Raw genomic sequence first — 19,075 nt, forward strand, 5'->3', positions numbered from 1 at the left:
CTGCTGAAGTGGAAAGAAAGGCATCATTAAAAAAATAATCATATATGGCAAACCTGCTGAAGGGTCTACGTGAGAATAATGAATGTGGAAATACAACTAAAAACATGGCACTCAAAACTTAATCGGAAAAATATGCAGGACATCAAAACATCAGAGAGTATTAGGGGGCTGGCAAACTGCTTCTCCTGAGGTGTGTTTTATGAAGAGATACTGTCCCTGGCATAAGCAGTGTCTGCACTCTGACTGCACTCAGTTACTTTACCCTGAATTATGACCCATTAAAGCAGACACATGAATCACTGAACTGGATTACTGCAAATTATTTGCAGTGCATTTAGCTGTTACTTTTTCATAAAAGCAAGCTGCTGATGCCCTCTAAAAACTAGGATAAAAGACTTCTTCCATTTTTCCCCCATGCTGCTTATAGCCTCTAGTAATATTGGTCATTTATTTATTTATGTAAGAGAACAACTTATTATAGTAGCTTTTACACTGTAATAAGACTTCCTAAGTCAATTTTTGAATGTACTACATTAGCATATATTGAGATAATTTTAATAATAATTATACCAAAATTGAAATATTAACAAAATAGGTTTGTATTTTAAACTACAGTCATCTTACTGAAAAAGCATAGTTTTAACTTAGAAGGCTACATATGTACAATTTTAGCTATAAGCCAAACAGAATTTATAATACATGAAAAAAAAACAAACTGAGGAACAATAAATCATTTACATGACACTAGAAATTTTAGACACATTAGAAATAGACTAAAAAATAAAAAAAGTTAGGCAGAGTTAATGACAATTCTAGAACAATAAGTCAAAGTACAGGAATGGTGTGGTAAACTCTTTTACAATAATAATTGGTTAAGATAATTGATTTAGATAAAAAGCAACCTTATTTCAGTAGCAGTGCTTTTTATTTATTTATTTATTTAATTAGCAGTGTTTTTTAAAAGCATTAACATAGTTTTATTAAATCAGAATTATAAAAAATATAAGTGAAAATGTTAACAGATCTATTATGAATTTGGGTATCAACAATTGCAAATCACTAGTTACTAGACCACGTTGGTTCAGCTACAAATAAGAAAAATTCTATGATTTATTTTTTAAAGACAATTAACAAAATATTCCCCAAGTGAGGAATACAACTCAAATCCACCTTAAAAGAAAATGTAGTATACTGAATTGTGTGATTAACTTGCTGAGAAAACCTGGTAAACCCAGTTAACCATCAGTATTTGCAAATGCAGAGACAAAATTTACAAGTGGGTTAATTCTAAAGTTCATTTGAGTGTTGAGATTTAAAATCTACAAGTAAAATAAATCAAAGAAAGAGTCTTTTTTTTTTTTTTTTTTTTGAGTTGGAGTCTCACTCTGTCACCCAGACTGGAGTGCAGTGGCCGATCCCAGCCACCGCAGCCTCGACCTGCTGGGCTCCAGCAATCCTTCCGCCTCAGCCTTCCGAGTAGCCGGAATTACAGGCATGCACTACCAAGCCCAGCTGATTTTTTGATTTATTGTAGAGATGAGGTCTTGCTGCCCAGGCAGGTCTCAAACCCGCGGGCTCAGGCAATCCACTCACCTCAGCCTCCCAAAGGCGTGGGATTACAGGCTGAGCCACCGAGCTCGGCAAGAAAGAGTCTTAATTACAATGATTTTTTAAGTTAGCAGAATGATATATCTTGCTCATAGTTCTATTTCCAAAATTAATTTTTAGAAAATTAAATATTTTCACAATATTCATAGACAATTTTGAAAATGAGATAGGGCATTTAAAATAATTAAAATTATATGATTTTTTAAAATATTTACTGATTGTAAAAATTAAATTGGCAAGCTTATAAAATAGTTCTAAAGTATATCTTCAAAAATAAAATCATTTCTAAAAGATAAAAGCATATTTGTATACAATAATGCACTAAAAACATGAGCAGAATAATTATTCACCACACATTCATATAACTGAATCAGTTTCTTCACTCTATCTATCCCTAGTACTAAGGCACTGGTATTTCTCTGGAGAATGTATTCTTATATAGTCTCATTATTTTTAAGCTTTTTAAAAAATAAAATTGCTTATAGTCAATTTCAAAATAAAACTTATGACTTATGATTAGTAATTATGAAACTGCTGACATTTGTAACTTACTTCTCTGTATACTATAATCTTTTTAATGAAAAAAAAAAACCTCTGTATTTCTGAACAACTTGGTAAGCTCAGGGAAAATTCTGTTAAATGAAGGATATTACCAATGATCTCTTTTATGCTGAAGTTTATAAATACTTCAAATTCAAGTATTTAACTTTCCCCCTTTAGTCAATGAACTTTTTTTTTGTAGTTACTGAGACAAAACTTTCAAATAATGATTCATCCGTTTAAAAATATTTCATCAAATTTAGATATTGGAATACCAAGAGCCTTCTCAATGTCATTTCAATCACATATAAAACATGAACTTATCTAATTAAAAATAGGGCACCATCAAAAGAGTCTTCATAGATAACATATTACAAATGACAACTTCCCAATTAAATCTTGAACTCTTGCCATTTAATTATTTCAGTTCTTCCCTTGCTTTTACAGGGACAGATTTCAGGGTCTTCCTGTTTACAAGACTTGTTTCCAGTAACTGCTATTTTCTCAAATTTTCAAAAACTGAAGATTTTTAGAATTCCATTAATGACATTAAGTATTTCCAATGACCTTGAGTGAAAACTTAACCAATATATATAAGAACTGGTTATCAATTTTTAAAAAATGTTTAAGCCTACGTAGGAAACTTAAGATAATTTGCAAAGCAGTTCTTCACAAAATCATATTTCTAAAATCCTGTTAGACAACATGCAGCAAAAAGTGTGCATTGTTACACTAAAGGATGTTTTTTCAATATCAGTTTCATCACAGGACTTTTGTAGTTCAGTTAAACTGAATATTATCAGTATCAGTAAGTTTAACCACTGCAGTTTCATTTCAACTGGCAGAATAAGCAGAGATTGTTTGCATGCACCACAAAATTCCCAAAACATTTGTTCCATATGTTAATAAGAACATTGATTTTTACCATAACATCCTTTTAGCAAAAAAAAAAAAAACAAAAAACAGTTTTATCTTCAAAGTTGGACTTTTTTATTTGCAATAGCATTTACAACATTTCTGACAAAATAAACTTACAAAAGCTTTACTTCATTCCCATTGATGGCACTGACAGAACATACATATCAATACTTGGAGCGAAAACAGTCTATTTCTGGAATTAACTGATTTTCTATGTGAAAACCAGCAGTCTTTGGGCATTTTTCTACTACAGGAGCCAACACATTAATAGCTATTGTTTCATTTTTATGTCCAAATAAAAACATAAAATAAAAGGTAAAAACAATTTTCAAAACGTCATTTGATCTCAATGAGGTCATGTTTCACAGAGTTATGTAAACATATTTTGCACCTATATGTATTAATTGTCATCTTGAAAAAAATATATATATTTATTGAGTTGGAGTCTCACTCTGTCGCCCAGGGTGGAGTGCAGTGGCACACTCATGGCCACCCCAGAGTCGACCTGCTGGGCTCCGGCGATCCTTCTGCCTCAGCCTTTCAAGTAGCTGGAACTACCGGCTCACGCTACCATGCCCAGCTAATTTTTGATTTATTGTAGAGACAAGGTCTCACCAAGTTGCCTGGACTGGTCTTGAACCTGCAGGCTCAGGCAATCCATTCTCCTCAGCCTCCCAAAGTGCTGGGAAGACAGGTTGAGCCACCGAGCCCGGCCTGAAACATATTCTTAAAATAATTCCTAACATTTTAAGTAGATGTTATATCTTCTGGTTGTTATATGGTCAGTGATATCACTACAACTCTCATGGTGGATGGTAATTGTCAATAGACATTTTGTGTATGTTAAATACTGAATTGAAATTTAGCACTTTGTTCTTTATTAAATGCATACTTCTATTTTTAAAAATTGATTGATGATGAGTTTATAACAAAATTTAAAAACTGCCAAATAATAAATAGGCTTTAGATTTACACTATTCAATAAATGACAAAACTACTATACCAAGAGTGCTTTGCTCACTCTCTCTAATGACCTGTAGCAGTTCTGTTCAGTCTTTACCTTCTGTATGTATTTCACCTGTAACCACCTCTAACTTCCCACTTTCCTCGAACTCCATCCACCAGCAAATGAAACATTATTAAATACTCATCTCAGTCGGGCTCAGTGGCTCAGCCTGCAATCCCGCACCTTGGGAGGCTGAGGTGAGTGGATTGCCTGAGCCCGCGGGTTTGAGACCCACCTGGGCAACTTGGTGCGACCTCATCTCTACAATAAATCAAAAAATTGGCCGGGCGTGGTAGCGCGCATCTGTAGTTCCAGTTGGGAAGGCTGAGGCGGAAGGATCGCCGGAGCCCAGCAGGTCGAGGCTGCGGTGGCCAGGAGCAGCCACTGCACTCCAGTCTGAGTGACAGAGTGAGACTCTAACTCAAAATAAATAAATAAATAAATAAATAAATAAATAAATAAATAAATAAATAAATACTCATCTCCCTACCACCAGCAAAGTGAGACTTAACTTAGCGTTTCCTACCTGCTTTGTCTGAGAACACTTCTTTTATCAGTATAAACCCTACAAGGTGTTCTAAAAGGGAGAAGTTAGTTATGTTAAATCCAAAAGGAAAAAGACACAGTCTTTCAGATTTAATATGTTTCACATATTAAAATGAAATCTGTTCATCGTATTTGTGACTTACATGCCACTAGACAAAACCATGGCAGAAGCTATAAGTTCAAATTGGAGGTCTACAAGTTTACTCTGTCTTATTTTAGTGCAACTATGAACAATATTGCTTCATTATAAATTTTAAAATTGGGATAAATTCTAAACTGGATAAGACAATGAGATAACAGGCATAAGTGAGATCTGTCCAGGGCAAATGTTATGAAGAAAATAGACAGCATTTAAACAAACAATCATGACATTTTAATATCACCAGAGGCTCAATCCAAAACCAGATGAGATATTAATTAAACAGCACTTTAAAATCTGTTTTATTCATAAACTACATAAGACAAGCAAATAGAATATACTATCATTAACAGAAATATTCAATATCATATATATAGCTATTTATTAAATTTTGATTTCAGGCTAATTTTCTTGCTTATATTTAAGGAACCATTACTGGTACCAATGGTTGGTCATATTTAAGCAACCATTACTGGTGGCAGTTAATGCTATTCAGATACTAGTTACATCAATTGCATTCTCTTCAGATTGATTCTAAGTCACTGTGACACAGGAGAAATGAATTTTGGAGAATGTTATGTAAAAGTTAAAAACTTCATTATTTAAAAGACTTCTCAAAATAAGAGTACCATATTTACCTAAATATGCTGTCAATCAACTGGTAAATATTTATTCAAACAATAGCCTTCTAACAGTATATAAGCCAGTAGAAAAGAAGAAAAAAGATCTCTTAAAATATAGTCCTAATATCAAATTAGAGATACTATTAGTTTAAGAAACACAAAACAGACACAGAATTTTGCATTTAGCATGGTAAAGATTTATTAACATATTGGCTCCACATAAGTTGTTATTTTTTAAATAGGATGATTGACATATGTTTGGTAAATGAAGTAAAGCTATACAGAATTCTTAACCTACACCAGAGACAAATCTAAGCAATACAAGTATTCCATCCTACCAGTTTCTTAATTACGTGACTAAACAGGATTCTTTATGCGATTTGGATAGAATTTCTGAATTTAACAGTATCCATCTTTTTGTCAACTTGAAATTTTGTCTCTAAGGTCTTCCTTTAAATGTTATGCTGATGTGAATTTTTCAACACCAAGAAAACATATCCAAGAAAGGATAGAGATGTCACTGAAGAGTACTGAAGCCTCCCTTTGCCAAATTATGCTAAAAGAGCTGGGGGGGAGTGGGGACATTTTTTCAAAGACCTGAATCACAGGGAAAGAAAATTTTACATTTAACTTTAGGAGGATTTCCTAAAAACATCAATGTGATTTATATAATTTCTCACTAAGAATCAAAAAGAACTCAATGAAGCACTTTCCTTTTTAATAACAGAAATGAAGACACTTAACCATCTTATAGAATATTAGATAGCAATTAAACTATATCTACACTTATCCATATTTGAAAAACATAATAGTAACATGAAAAAAGTTGCAAAAGTATAAGTGGAATATCTACTTACATAAAAATTTGAAAACCCACAAAGCAAGAATATACGTTGTTTAAGGATATATTTTCATACAATAAAACAAATCAATAATGTGGCGGTGGTAACCAACAGAGAAGAAAAGATGGTGCAAGGTCTTAGTACTACATTTTACATTTCTTAAATAAATACACATGGCAAATAATATTAACTTAATCCTAGTGATAGTTATAAATATATGTATGTTATCACATTCTTTTCCATGGATTTGCAGTATTTCATAATTAAAAATAAAAACATGGGCTAGGAAAAACATTAACTTATGGTACTTAGCATTGCATTTAAAGGATGAATATCAAAGACATCCTTTATTCATTAAATTTTTAATTGTTATTAATCAGCTTAATCAAATCCTAGCTTTCTACCTCAAACTTCAGTAGACTATTTCAATGAAGTCATGCTAAATCTTTATACAATGTCTTAAGAGCATTAGATTTCAGCAACTTCAACTGGTTACAAAGTCTTTCAACTTTTTTTCCCACATAAAAGTGAAATCACTCCCCTGTGAGAGTATTCTAACAGTGTTTTCTCCTCTTGATATTTATATCGAATCACTTTTTCCTTATAAATTAACAAAAGAGGAACTCCAGCACTCAAGTTTTCTTGATAAACCCAAGTGAGTATTTTTCCTAAGAAGAGTACAGATTCTCAGTAAGTGGACTAGTTTCTTTACTGCAAATAATCATATTCCCTAAGAAAAACAGAGCAGTTGCAAACTAGGATCACAAAAGAAGCAGGAAAACCAAAATGAGCCAAGCACTATTATATGCTAGGGAAATCCAAGCATTTTACATGGACTGTCTCCTGTAATCCTGATAACTTTGTGAGGTTAGGAACAGTCAGTTCTGCTCTAATGCTTGTTTTGAAAATGTGCATTTGTTCCAACTCACTGGCATATTAGAGAACAATTTGGGCATAACGTGAATTTTGTGTGTGATTTTTTCTGCAAGAAACACTAGGTGAAGGCATAAAAATGCACCTAGCTGAACTGGACTATGTAGGAATACACGAACAAGCACACTTCAACATCCTCCACAGATATTAACGTCGATATGTGTTATAGACCATATTCATCCACATTAGGAGATACAACATTCCACCCAATTTCAGACTAGCCCTCCTTCAACCACTTAACTCTGAAGTACAACCTTTCCTCCACAAGTAAACAACAAGACTTTTTCAAGATAAAGAGCTGTATTCATTAAAGAACCTATGCTGTTGTTGTTTTTACCATTTAACATAAGTAAAACTGTGCTCTTGTTTTTATTAGGTTCCTTTTTTAAAAATATATAATCAACGTCATTTTTGAGTGTTGCAACCCTAGCTCAATTTTTCTAATAATCCCTATAGCTTTTGGGTAATTTTGTATAGTGCAAGAATTTCTAGGAACAAATATGTTGTATTATAGTAAAACTAAATACAAACTTCCATCTGACACAATCCAGAGTTAGAAAATTTCAGCTAACAGATGCAGCTCACCTACTGTAACAGAGTCTAAAAAAAGAATTTGAAGTGACATCATAATTTTATACCAAAAAAGAAAAATATTTATATGTTAAAGAATATATAAGCTGGGCACAGTGCAATTTTGGGAGGCCAAGGCGAGCAGATTGCTTAAGCCCAGGAGTTCAAGACCAGTCTGGGCAACACAGCAAAAACTTGACTCTTAAAAAAAATAAAAAATAAAAAAGTAGTCAGGCATGGTAGGGTGTGCCTATAGTCCTAGCTACTTGGGATATTGAGGTGGAAGAATCGCGGTCAAGGCTGTCATGCGCCATGATCATCATGATCACGCCACTGTACTCCAGCCTGAGTGACAAAGTGAAATCTAGATGAGAGAGAGAGAGAGAGAGAGAGAGAGAGAATATAATACACAACTTATATAAAATGTTGATTTTTTTGGATAATGTATTTTTCAGTTTTAGAACTTCCATCTGATTTTTTTAATAGCTTCTGTTTCCCTGCTGACATTTCTTATCTTTTCATTCATTGTGAGCATATTGTCCTTTAGATCACTGGCCATATTGGTGTTTCAAAATGTTTGCTTGAAAATTCCAATATCTAGATCATCTGTATTGACTTTTTCCTTTAAAAATGATTACATTTTCATCACCATCTTCTTTTTAATCATGGTTAAATAAACAAATGTTACCATTTTAACCATTTCTAAGAGTACAGTTCAGTGGCATTAAGTATTTTCACAATATTGTACGACCATTACCATCTTCCCAAACTGAAATCTATAATCATTAAACAATTCCCCATCCTGGTTCTTATGTTTAATAAATTTGGACTGTATCTTAGACATTATGAATATATTATATAGACCTTGGACATTGCTAATCTCTTTGAATGAGTATTAGATTTTTGTTTTAGCAGGCAATTAGCTAGGTAGGATTCTAAGTATAAACTCTGTCTCTTGGGTATACCTCAAATTTCAGTTTAGCTCTTTCATTCTCAGTTGTGCTGCTCTAAATTCACCCTGCACAAGTGCGGTTCAGAAGCACCAGAAACTTGGGCAGTGTTATTCATGGATTTTGAGGATTCCCCTACTCTGGCTCTCTCTTTTATAGAATTCCTCCTTAGCTTTCCAATGTCTATAGTTTTCCTGAACTCTGCCCTCTAGTTCCTAAAGCAAGAAGGACTCTGGATTTCCTTTTACAATTTTAGCAGCTGTCCATATGCCAACCTCAGCCTGTTCTCAGGAAAAGAGCCACAAACACAGGAAAAATAATTCTGTGCCACTCCCTTCCTCCAAGTTTGAATTCCCCTCCAGAATCCACTTGTTTGTTTTTTCTCCTACTCTTCTGAGTCTCCAGATAGTTGTTTTTTTATATTTTTCCAGAGATTCTAGTTGTTTTCTATATACGGTCAAGTACAGACTGAAAGCAGACTGAAAACTAATTTTTAGATTCTTTTTTATATCAGGTCAACATTTTGAGGTAGTAAATAAGAATATCATTGAATTATTGTTTTTCCATTAATCTCCTATAATTTCTAAGATATATTCTAATTTTTCTTACTTTATATTTTTATGGGTTTAGGAGTACAAATGCAGTTGTGTTACATGAATAAATTGCACAGTGGTGAAGTCTGGATTTTTAGTGTACCCATCACCTGCATAGTAGTGTACATTGTACCCAAAAGGTAGCATTTCATCCTTCACTTCACCTCCCACCTTCACACCTTTTAAAGTCTCCAATGTCTATTCTTCCACTCTGTATGTTCCTGTGTACCCATTGTTTAGCTCCCACTTATAAATAAAAGCATGTGGTTTTTTACTGTTTCCGAGTTATTTCACTACCAATAATGGTGTCTACATCCATCCATATTACTTCCAATTATTTTTTAAGCAACAAATAAATACAAGTGCTATATCTCATAAAAATCAACGTTCTCTATAACTGAATAATTCAATAAAAATTCAGGAAATGCTCACTGAAGTATCTACAACACAGGGAATTCAGGTCTTCAAATAAGTATCAGGACGTCATGGCAAACCAGGCTCTGAACATTGTGGTCTAGTCTCACTAGTTTAGTTTTAAATATGGTTAAAATAAATAAGTAGAGAAAACAATTTTTTACATTTTGGTCAAAGCAATCATTTTAGTTTCTGACTCATGTCCAATGGATTATGAACCACACAACTTAAAAAATACTATCAAGTCAATGATGCTTAAAACCATTCTTAATTTTCATTCATGAATTCTCTCAATCTCTTCTTGAGAAATAAGAAATATTGAACAACAGAGTACAACCCCATGGGACACTTTATTCACCTACTTTTATATTTAATCATTTAAAAACAATGAGCTACATGAAATCTGGGTTTTTTCCAAATCTCCATGTTTTCAACACGGGGTGGTTAAGCCTACTATGGCAATCTAAAAGTATCATTCTAAAATATACAACAAAACACTTTAGAAGCTGAGTTCCAAAACTTTGATTAATAAATTTTTTTTTTTTTGAGTTGGAGTCTCACTCTGTCGCCCAGACTGGAATGCAGTGGCCGCTCCTGGTCACCGCAGCCTCGACCTGCTGGACTTCGGCGATCCTTCCGCCTCAGCCTTCCAAGTAGCCAGAATTACAGGCATGCGCTACCGTGCCTGGCTGATTTTTTGATTTATTGTAGAGATGAGGTCTCGCTGCCCAGGCAGATCTCAAACCCACGGGCTCAGGCAATCCACTCACCTCAGCCTCCCAAAGGCACAGGGCTACAGGCTGAGCCACCGAACCCAGCTCATTAATACATTTCAAGAAAAAAAAAAACTGAATGCAAACTATGTTGTCTTCAGATTCAATGGATAAAATACATGGAGCACATTACAATTTCTAAATAAAGATAATTACATTCCATTATTGGTTACTTATAGCTACAAAGAAAAGAACCAAACATAGACCCTTTATTCAGTTTGGTTAAGTCTTTATTAACATGCTATTTCTGTATTAATTCTCTTTTATAATAATCTATAACCTAGGTATATTTAGAGTAGCTAAACCAGTCAGAAAATCATAATACCCTGGGTATTATATTGACCTTCAACCTGCCACACAGATTTAGTGAACAAAGAGTTCAACAAAAACCCTGTCTATAAATAAAAGCAAAGCTCAATAGCAAAATAGTCTTCTTCCCTCTACTCAGTTTTTAAAAAGTATCTCAATGTTTGAATAAATCTACAAGACACTTAGTAATGATTAACAGATTCCTTTTAAAGGTGGCTTAAAATGTAAAGTAAAATCTAAATCATGAAAATATGCTCCATTATTTGCAATTATCTGGTTATAAATCTTGCACATCAATCAGCAAAAGCCAAAATAATACTACTCATATCACAGTTAGGTATAAAGACAATCCCAAAACATACAGATGAATCTGAGGAATCAACCTGAAGACTCTGAATGGCAAGCATTAGATCACTAGAGAATGAATGTGGCCTATGGGCTGGCAGAAAAGGCAGACAGAAAGAGAGACACACACAGAGAGATAAACAGAGAAGAAAATGACAGACATAGACACTGAATTGCACTAAGGGGTAGGGTGTAAAGGGAAGAAGGGTGTCAGAGATGTATCCAGGGAGAGAGAGTTTTGGTGGGGGAAAATATGCAAAGACAGTGGGGAAACAGAGAAAAAAATCACAAAGGCAAAAGTAAGACTCAGAGAGAAAAGGAAAATTGGAGAGAAATAGATAGGACAGAGAGCAAAAAGTTCACCCAAGGCTCAACTGCAAAAAATCAAGAATCCTCTTCCAGTCATACTAAATAAGCAAGTCCTCCACCCATGGAGAACAGCAATTCAGATATAGGAAAAATACCTGTTTTATACATAGAAGCAAAAATGATTCCTCTTACCAATGACTGTTTAAAGAGTCAACAGACTTAAAAAATGGATATTCTCAAATGCAAATCCAGTAAATTATACCAACATTTAAAAGTTTCCCTTTTACCTGTAAGACAGAGCCCATATTACTTAGCAGAGCACACAAGCCATTCAATATATTCAAACTATCAAATATCTTAATCCATCTGGGCTGATACAACAAAATACCACAAATTGGGAAGCTTATTAACAACAGAAATGTATTTCTCACAGTTCTGGAGGCTGGGAAGTCCAATATCAAGGTGCCTGGAGATTTGGTGTCTGGTGAACACCCACTTGCTAGCTCATACATGGCACCTTCTCACTGTGTCCTCACATGGTAGGAGAGGCAATCTAGCTCTCAGAGTGTGTCTTTTACAAGAGCATAAAGTACATTCATAAGGGCTTCACCCTCATCACCTTATCACCTTCCAAAGGCCTCACCCTCTTAATGCCACTGGTCATCAAGTTTCAACATATGAAATTTGGCAGACATAAACATTCAAACCATAGCACCTACCATTCCAGACACACCTTTAAAAGTTTCCTAAAAACACCATTCTATGTCATTACTCAACTCAGACCCTATGCTCTCCTCTTTCCTTATTCTATACAGTAAACCACTCCTTACAAGTCCTTGGTCAAGAATCCTGTCCTTTATAAAACTTTCTCTGACCTCTCATCTTCTACTTCAGACTTGAATAATATTATGCTATAATTCCGCTGTATCTCAATACTTCGATTACAGCACTTACAACATATTATTTCATTTTTAAAAATCTGTTTTTCTCCCCTGCTAGGCTTTACACTACTACTGTTTAACACAGAACCTGAAACAAATAGGTACCTAGGAATTGCTAAATGGTCAGACCAATGCACAACAGACCTCAGTTGCTTAACAGAGTACATAAGCTACTCAAGTGAATAGGAAAGTACATGTCAGATAGGTTGACCAAGGATTGCTTCTTACCTGTTTGGAGTTGGTTAAATACAACTTTGCTCCCAGATTTAATATTTGCAGTTTTACCAGATCATCTTCACTAGTGAAGCTTTTAGCCATCTTCCTCAAAACATCAGGGGCAATTTTAGGAACCCGTTCACAATTTTCTCCTATTAGCCAAAGAATACTTGCTCTAGCCACAGGAACCTGTGAGAAGCAGATTACATAGTTAGAAATAAAATTATCATACTTTCCTTAATATTAACATAGAAAAGATTTTAAACATTATAATGGTTTTACATGTATTAATTCAATAAATACATAGCCAGGAAGTACTCCTGTATTTAAGGATCTTCTTCAGTTATCAAAAAATAAACACATGGAAACTTTCAGTAAAACTGACCTCAGAGTGAAAAACCATTGGTCTGGAATCTAGATTCTATCAGACTGGTAAATTCTTGGACCAAGACTGGTTGACCACGCCATTTGTTTCATTATTGTCTGTTGTTGCTTTTGTACTATAATGGCAGAAGTGAGTAGCTGCAATGAGACCATAAGGTCCTTAAAGCTGAAAAGTATCACTATCTAGCAATGTATACAAAAGGTTTGCTGAAACCTGCTCTATAGCAACAGTTCTCAAACCTTAATGCCCATAAAAATCATCCACAGTTATTAATAAAAAGGCAGGTTTCTAGTATCAGTTCTAAGATAGTATTTCTGTGGTGGGACCCAGGAATCTATGTTTCAAGAAACATCAAAGATGAATTTTGAAATAAGTGGTCCACAAAGTTCACCTAAGAACCCATGGATAGTATAGGAAAAAACCAGATTCATTAAAGACTATGATTCCAAATCAAAATCGTTATTGTTCTCTATGTATTTGCATCTACAGTACTGAAAATACATCAAACTGACAAGATCATCAAGGTCTGCTGATAAAATCATGAATCCTGGTCTGTTATTTGGTCAACAAAAGAAATAGAGGTAAGATAAATTTGTCCAATATTGCATTTTGGCACTATAGTTTTTCAATAAAATACATTTCAATATAAGTTTTTTTTAAAGACATTACTGTGCTACAAATTGGAAACCTTCCATCAGTACCATTAAGACCAACATTTTGAGTATGCAAATTAATTTTATTACTATTTGTTTATTTTTATCCTCCTCATTCCAAAAGGAATTTGAGAGGGTATGTAAATTAGTTTCTGTGAGCATTTTCAACTTGAATAGAAAATGTGCTTTTTATAATAAATGGAAGGCAGAAGGCTACCATTAAAAAGTGTATCACAAGAAAAGATAACACTTTTTATGAAGTCCTTTAATAATTTCTCAAATAAAATCTTAATATTTTCTGCGTAGTTTCACAGCTATACACAGTATGATTTTTAAAGAAAGTGAGAATTAGGGCTGTCCCACAGCTAGCATTTTATCACAAAACCTACCATCTCAAGTTCTTTCAAAAGAAAGAATATATTTTATGAAATAATATATTTTATGAAATAATATAAAAATACTGATACCCCCAAGTTAAGTCTTTCACCAGAATCAGAATGAGATAAAAAGCTTTAAAATAAAAAGTATACACTTGTGAATATTACAAAAGAATCATTTAAAAATTAGTATTGAATGTAAGTTTAGTAAGACAGAAAAAAATCAGTGTATTTATGTAATAAAGAAAAGGTCTATGTGCTATTACAAATCTCTTCATACAACGTGATAAAATTGATACCCTTACTGTATTGCTGATTTCTGGAAAGAAAGAGGTTATTTCTAATGTTCCAAAGGTTACACTGCATTAAGACTTTACTCCTGATTTATTATTTTAAATTGGGCTAAAGAATAGTAATTGAGTGGTACATTAAATTTTCCAGAATAGAGCTACTCAAGTTGCCTGCCACAATGAAAGGTATTTCTAAATAAGAATTTATGTGAAACTTCAGATTTCAGTTATGCTAGATTTATTTTTCTTAAATATTTTATTATATGCTGCTGGTATAAAAATTACAATTCTATGACATACCACAATTACTCCATTTTAAGCAATTTTCTTCTGGTAACAACACTCTTTTTCTATTAAAAAGACAACCCCAAAAAGAAGATTTTAAGAGACTGTTTATATTCGTGAATATACTAAGATTAAAATAAAAATATGTGACTATGCAGCCAGGCATGGTGGCTCATGCCTGTAATCTCAGCCCTTTGGAAGACTGAGGCAGGAGGATTGCTTGAGTCCAGGAGTTCGACACCAGCCTAGGCAACAAAGTGAGACCCCGTCTCTACAAAAAAATAAAAACATTAGCTGGATGTGATGGTGCATGCCTGTAGTAGCAGGTACTAGGAGGCTGAGGCAGAAGGATCACCTGAGTCCAGGAGGTCAAGGCTGCAATAAGTCATGATTGTGCTACTGCACTCTAGCCTAGGTGAGAGTGAGACATTGACTCAAAAATTTTAAAAATGTGAATACTGTAAACATTCATAATATATACATTTAAAATACAATTCTTTGAAAAAATTAAAAATCAATAAATCTTAATAAAATGAAAATCTCAAGGTGGTGGTGGTAAGGATAAGATTTAGAGTTCTATAAAACTGAGCTCATAAAATCCACAAATAAGCATTTTTAAAACTTAGAAAACTTCACCACAATAAGAAATAATATAAATATAAATATACTGATATCAAACTTTGGTAAAAAAAGTCAAAATTTTTGTGCATTTGGCTAGAATCAATTCTAAGATTTTCAGATTTCAGCCCTCCCTCTGTCTCCCAATTAAGCTAATAGGACTCTCATTTATATACCATGGATACTATGAATCCATAACCACTACTTTCAACAATTTGAAAACCAAAAAAAGCACAAGTAAGAAAATTAGTCACCTTTTGTTCTCTATAGTCTTTTCAACCACAGAATAAATTAGAAACATTGAACTAAAACCAAACTCATAATACCCACACACAGATACACATACACACACACACACACACACACACACACACACACACGGTCATATATATGATATAATGTTTTCATTATGACCCTCTGCTTTTCAGTATTCTCAAAGACAAACTAGTTGCAAATGGCTTTGCTTCTCAATGCCCTGAGCAAGGGTACTTTTCAATCCTTCTACTAAAAGGCAGTTTCCACACCATTTTAACCCATTAATTTGCCAGCAAAAGTACATAATGATTCTAGCACACCATGGCAGTTATAGAAAGACTTCAAGAAAGAATTTACTGATCACTGTTTAAGCAGTTCAATTTAAGAGCTACTGTGTTTCAACACCAGCTCACTGCACAGTTCAATAGTCTAAAGTAAGTTCTACAAAAACATCAGCTTTATTTGTTTATATTTATCAAAGGCAAAAATCAGTAGACAACTGAGCAAAATACATACCAACAGCAAACCAGATCTACTATTCCGTACCTGGACTCAATATGCATTAAAAGCTCAGCCTGGATTGTAGTCTTGAATAAAGTCTTTGTCTTTAAAAAAAAAAAAATCTTAGCCTGGCAGAGCAAGGGTAGGTAACTTGTAAAATGGCGGGCATTCAATGAACACCTGAGCAAGGAATTTATAAAGTGCTATTTCAAAGTACTCATTAGTCTTCACGGAATAACAGCTTTCAATTGTTTGTTTATAATATGAAATCTTCACCTGTTCCAATAAACAATATGTAAAATCCTGTTATACATCCTCATGGAAGTTTGCGTTTTATTCTGGAAGAACTTTACTCTAAACCCAGTATTTAATCCAAATGAAGGGCATGCCAAAGAATAAAATATCTATGATCAGAACATGTAAGCTGACTGTACTATAGAGATAAATTTATTTAATTTGACTGAATTCACAGAGTAGAATAAACTTAAATTTTGATTTTGAACTACAACACTTACAAAATAACCAATAAAATCAAAGTCTTGAATATGATAAACTCTGTTCTCTTTTTAAAACAAATTACACAGCTAGTATCTATTGAGCTCCTACTACATGCCAGGCACTGTTTTGAGAACTTTAGTATTTTCGCAATCATCACCAAAGCCCTATGAAATAGGCTCTACCATTATCTGCACTTGATATAGGAGGAAACTGGGATAAGACAGAGATTAAGAAATGTACCCACACCTGTCAATAGTGGAACCAGGATCAGAACTCCAAGTCCAAAACCAGAATTCACATTAGATCACTGGGCAGAGACAAAATGAGTGTGGTAAATTAGGAGGTACATAGGCCAGCAAGCCAGTAAGACAGGTTCTGATCCCAGATTGTATATCAAGTAGGCAAATAACTTTACCTCAGTGACGTTTATTTATTAACCAAATGGAGAACTATCCCTTGTCCCCATTCTTCTGTCACACTGGGAAAAAGTTCCTTTACTGACTCTTGCTGCTTCCTCAAAAGTGGGACTTTTCAGGATATATCCAGAACATCCTCTTGCCTAGTCCACACCATGCATAGTGGCGCATTTTCCTACTTCCTTTTACCTTCTGTTTTATGGATAGGTGAGGTGGCCAGGGTGGGAAGAGATCTGGCTATCACTTCTTGGCTCCCTCCTCCCAGAACATAGAGGGACCCAGGATCGGACCCTCTATGTCAGGCACTGAGAGAAAACAGTTGTTCCCTTGTCCTCTGACACTGGTCAGATTGGCTTTTCCTTAGGTTTGAGAGCGAAATGGGTAGAGATTCAGGAGGACAGAGGTCTCATTTCAGGTTCCTATTTTAAGTCTCACATTTTAGAGCCACTTGCCTATACTTAGAAGGGTATCAGGTGCTTGGTGAGATTAATAAAGAATTGATTTCGTTTCCTCTTGGCTACTGTTCTTGTGTGAATACCTCTCTCAACTGTAGGAAGCAGAGACTCTGGAGATTTAGTCACTCATTCCTCTTTCCTGACTTTGAAGTTAATGTCTGCTATGTCCCTCACCACTTACTTCTGGGGTAATCTGTACCTCCAATCCTAATTGCCTTGTTTCTTACTTCCTTGTCTCTGTTACATGAATAGTAACAACTTTTTCTTCATATCCAAATACATTCTTGATTTTCCTGAAAATGTTCAATGGATACACCAATAGTGGATATTATCTGTTCAAGAAATATAAGGTCTTAGCTATATTAATTAAATCAGCTATTATTCTATTGTTTATCTCCTTACTTATATCTGTCTATTAGGAATGTCTAATATGAGAGCAGATATTTAAAAGTCACCTACTCTAACTATATTTCATCAATTTATCCTCACATTTCAAATAGATTTTCCTTTACACATTAATTTGGTAGTCACCATAATTTTTGTGCAAATAGGGTTGTGCTTGTTCATTTTTTTGTAAATTAGCCTTGTTAAAATCTTATAATGTTCCTTTTTATCTTGTTAAGTACTCTAAGTTAACTGTAGATCTCACTTTCTTATTCATATGCACATATACCTCTTTTCCTGCCTTCTTATTTACAAAATTTATCACTTGATTAGGGTGCTTTAATTACAAATGCCCTTAGCTAGCTTTTGTTTTTCATTCCAGTTTGAAAGTCTATCTTTTAATGAGAGAACTTAGTCCATTCTTATTCAAGGTAGGGCATAATTTAACTTTATTTCTTCTATCTTTATTATTTTAAAAATTTATTATTTATTTTACATTTCTCTTTCCTTTCTTTTCTCTTGCTAATTTTTTTCTGGTTTGGTAAAGTTGCTGCTTGTTCCCTTTCCCCCCCCATGTGTATTTGAAATTCCCATACTTCTATATACTCTGTTAATGGTTATCTTCTGACAAAAACAAAAACAAGCTTTGCAATATAGAGCTGTAAGAAAATATTTATTTAGTTAATAGCTCAACAGCTATTTTGGCTAGTAGTACAATTTTGTAGATAAAGTTGATTCAATCAAAAATATTCTCTAGTCTCATACAGGGATATAGTCAAATGGGACAAATTTTTCTTCCAAGAATGTCTGAGGTTTGCCTGTTAAAGGTCTTATATACTGTCACAGGTTTTATATATATACAGCTATAGTCCCTGAAGTCCTAACACTTCTTATAATTGCCTCTTCCTTTCTGAACAGTATCAGAACAAGTTTACTAACACAAGTTTTAACTAAATTTTGCATAAGAAGTGTGGGAGTACAACTCCACATTCCTAGTTCCTTCACATAATAAGACACATACTTCTCTACCATTACTTGTAAATAAGATATTACCTGCTTCCCCCACCAAAACCCACTATTTTTACCCCAGGATAATCTATTTTCACCTTACTACTTTTTTTTTTAACACAAGATGAGAATATCGTAATAATTTCACTTCCCACGCTCTTCCTTCCATGAGACCTTCAAAATCCTTTTATTATGACCTCCATTTCATCCCATTCCATAGATTATTCAATGTTTTCAGCTCTAGATATTACAATTTTCCTTATATTATGCCCACTTCATTACCAAGACTTCTCACTGACCATGTCAATCTAATTTCCAATTTGTCAATCATTTGGGGGAAGCAAAATAAAGTAACAATAAGATGATCTTGACCAG

The 19,075-nt window shown here is 33.9% G+C and overlaps 1 protein-coding gene across 1 annotated transcript in view; it reads right to left on the reverse strand.

Moving 5' to 3' along the window:
- The window catches only part of AP3B1 (adaptor related protein complex 3 beta 1 subunit), a 245,200-nt gene that overhangs the window by 119,082 nt on the left and 107,043 nt on the right, over positions 1–19,075 (reverse strand). The window contains exon 14 of the mRNA XM_008049368.2: positions 12,588–12,764. Coding sequence (XP_008047559.1) covers positions 12,588–12,764 — 177 coding nt within the window. The remainder of the gene's footprint in view (positions 1–12,587; positions 12,765–19,075) is intronic.

The sequence above is a fragment of the Carlito syrichta genome, unplaced genomic scaffold (assembly GCF_000164805.1).
Source record: "Carlito syrichta isolate Samal-C Ts95f unplaced genomic scaffold, Tarsius_syrichta-2.0.1 Scaffold133743, whole genome shotgun sequence".
Classification (NCBI taxonomy): domain Eukaryota; kingdom Metazoa; phylum Chordata; class Mammalia; order Primates; family Tarsiidae; genus Carlito; species Carlito syrichta.